General features: G+C 30.8%; 1 protein-coding gene across 4 annotated transcripts in view; it reads left to right on the top strand.

Moving 5' to 3' along the window:
- The window catches only part of LOC106692950 (tropomyosin), a 36,690-nt gene that overhangs the window by 25,632 nt on the left and 7,456 nt on the right, over positions 1-3,602 (top strand). For all 4 annotated transcript variants that reach the window (XM_014439226.3, XM_014439228.3, XM_014439229.3 and 1 more), the window contains exon 10: positions 3,320-3,435. In XM_014439226.3, coding sequence (XP_014294712.1) covers positions 3,320-3,435 — 116 coding nt within the window. The remainder of the gene's footprint in view (positions 1-3,319; positions 3,436-3,602) is intronic.

Below are 3,602 nucleotides of genomic sequence, written 5' to 3'. Positions count from 1 at the left end.
TATAACTTATTTAGATATGAGTTGAAAAAATAAAAAAATGAAAAAGGGGTGTGATATAGAACTCTTAATAGCAAGTTTAATACTGCATTATAAACGTATCTACCATCTATGAGCTGATATGGCCCACTGTCAGTTGCAACACACCCTCCCCCCACCAGTTTATGGACATCTTTTGTAAACTCATGAAAACATAAAATAATGTATACTATAACATAATGCAACTAAACTAAACAATATACTACTAATAAAATTAATAATGATTACAATAAAGGTTATGGACAGAGAACAACAGACACAAAATAGATACATCTCATAATCTCTAACTTCAGTCTAATGTAAAAAAAAAATTGCTCTTATATAGAGAAAAAGTATGTGTACTAAAAAATATATATATACTAAAAATAGTGTGGCAACATGCCTGTTTACCAACCCAAAGGTTGTGAGTTCGAGCCGCGGCCCCACCCGGGTTTTTTCCAAGCATATAATTATACAAAAACTCATTCACAGCCTCCCACCGGGTATTTGTGAGGCCCATTAGCCAATGGGTGGCTCTCACAAAAAATAGGCGTGGGAGTAACGAACCCACACTATGAAAAAAATATGTCAGGAAAAGTGTAATGTATTTCCTTAATACATCGCGCAAGGCCTTGGACCTGCACGGTCTGTCACGCCAAAATAATAATAATAATAATAATGTTAACCAGTGTTGATCAGAAGACACTCAAGGCTCCAGATTTATCTCTATTCCAGGGAGTTTTAACCGTTCGAGGTAAACTAGCCTTTTCCTTGGTTTATTCAAACTTTCAATCATAACAATTTTATGTTATCTAATTACAGTCACCTTGAATGGTCCCTCATAGCATTGGACCTGTTTTCCCTTATTGGTTCCTACTTTTTGATTAATCAACGTCCTGAGCGTAACATTCCTTACCAATTCTCTGAGGTCTACATGCTTACTTTTTTTCCTCATGATTCTATCTCTTCTCTTGGCATACAATTTCCTCAAAGCCATGGAATTATTTAAAATCTCCCCTTCATCGGGTGTCATACCTCTTTAATCCTGCGGATGCTCGCACATTCCAAACAAGATCTCAAAATAATACCTTCTTATTGATGAGATTGAAGACACAAACTGAATGTGTGTAAACCTTCTCAAACCCCACCTCTCTCTTTTTCCCCGATGACCTCAATATTCATTTTGGTTTCTGCTTCTTCCACTCCTCAACCCTTGCACAACCACCAGCCCTTATTCATTCCTTCTTTAATCCCAACTGCTTCTTCTTTTCCCACATTACACCCGATTACATCCTTAACTCTATTTGAAAATCCCGTACAATTGACAAATTTTATTTGTTTTTAAAGAAAAATTTGTCTACTTTACTATGCTGTAACCTAAAATTACCAAATTTAAATAGTTATTGCTATTAAACAGAAGATATGATATTTAAAAAAACACAAACTATCAATTTTCTCTTTTTCTGTAGAGAATTAAACCATTATCTATATGTACTTTCTTATTGCTTTGGGGTTTAACTTTGTCCTCCTTAAATATTACTAAACAAATACTTACGGGTCACCCTTTGTATATATTATTATTATATGGGTGACAGACCATGGAGGTCTAAGTCCTTGTCCGATGTATTAGGAAATACATTTTTATATATACAATGTATAATATGCTATCTCTGTGTCTGCATTGGTATAATTTTGCAGTTTTATATCCAGTAACACCTGAATTGGTGAAACATTGAATGATTCATTATCAGCTGTGTTTGAGAGGCTTAAGACATCCTTTATATCTACCAGTACCAACCTTATTTTTAAGATACTGGTAGTCCCTGTACTCACTTCTGTTCCTTGGAAGGTTTCTTAAGTCAAGTGCTTGACAAAAATATATGTATGTATTGTCAAATCCATTCAGAAAGCATTTTTTATTTTATTTTGCTGTGTCTCTTTATCTTTAATTATTGTTTGAATTTTAGTTCTCGGTAAAGATAATTTTTTTCCTATTTCAGTTTTCAGTAAACCTTCATCACTTAATTTGAGGTCTATATCTTTCATTTCCAATGTAATTGAATGCCCTTTTCAAGAAACCCTACCGGAGAGAACATTATTATCACTAATGAAAGTTCCTTTTCGAAATACCTAACTGATATCACTCTTCACACATGCAACTGAAATAACATTGTAAAGGAAGATAAGAAATGGATTTTCTGAAATATTTTTATAGTAAATACATGAAATGTTCACTTATATCGGATGTGATTGTTTCCAAAAAAGCTCTAATTGAATTTATGTTTGTTTCAGACTATCGAATACACTTTCTTTTCACTCACTTTGTTTGCTATAGCTTTTTTAAACTGATTTAATAGTTTTTTTTTTGTATTTAAAGTGATTTTAATGGCTTCATTTGCATAAAAAAAATCCAATTTTTTCAAGTGATGTTACTCTGTATTTATTAATGTTTAATGGTTCCTTACAGAAATAGGTTATTGACAAAACTTTGAAACAACTTAAAACAGAGCGATGTAAAACCAGGACTGATTATAATATATTTCTTTCTGTATTCTTGATTTTTCCGCTATATGGCATTTTTTCTTATTAGTCACATCTTGGATAAGGGAAAATAATTATATAAAATATTATATGGAGGTGGTAATGGTAAAAAAAACGAAAATAGTATTTAGCTAATTATTGATTGCCAACGTTTCGACCAACAATCCAGGTCTTCTTCAGGGCTATTGTGATGGGTGGAGGTGTACAACAATGAACCGAGGGATTTGAATTGGAATGTTGGCAATCAATAAATAATTTATGATAACTGTTTTTTCTTGATGGCACCCCTGACCATCTCCATCTAATTCCTCAGTCCTCTATGTATAAAATAAAATATTATTTTCTAAGTATTTTATAATGCAATGCTGTTGCATATTAAAAAAAAGGATATTTGCTTGATCTATATGATTTGCTGATAATGATTTATCTTATCACCTGCTTGAATTTTATTTTAGGATTTACCTAACTAAATTTTCATATGAAACTAGTTTCTATTAAATGTGTAAATGTTATTTTTATAACTAAATTGAAACTTTATTAGTATCAACTGTTGCTAGTGGAATTATGAGAAAAATCATTTTTATAAATTATTGGATATTGGCGAGGTTAATTATTTGATTTATGATTTTGATGTAATATTTCTCATAAATTTTGGAAGCCTGTTTTGATTAGAACTAAATTGAATATTGAACATTTTTATATAACCCATTATAAAAAAATACTGATTTCATATTTTTAGAACAATTTTATTCATATATTTCAGTGTGAAAGTGAAAACTTGAGATCACAGCTTACTGTTCTTGGTGAAAAGTACAATGCATTAGTTCTGAAACATATCCAGTACAAGACTAAAAGGAAATTTCAGATTGAAGAAGTTAGGTAAAGCATTTCCAATCAAATCAAATCCACAATGGCACTATCAATGTGAAATAATTTACACTGAACAATTATTATTATTTTATAGACAATCTGTTTATTCTTTTCTTTTTAGTGACTATTAATTAATTTTAATTTTTTTCTTGTATCATCTATGTATTATTTTATAT

Source organism: Halyomorpha halys, unplaced genomic scaffold (genome assembly GCF_000696795.3).
Source record: "Halyomorpha halys isolate HHAL.00 unplaced genomic scaffold, Hhal_1.1 Scaffold79.1, whole genome shotgun sequence".
In the NCBI taxonomy this organism is placed as follows: domain Eukaryota; kingdom Metazoa; phylum Arthropoda; class Insecta; order Hemiptera; family Pentatomidae; genus Halyomorpha; species Halyomorpha halys.
This window is presented reverse-complemented; position numbering and strand designations above follow the sequence as displayed.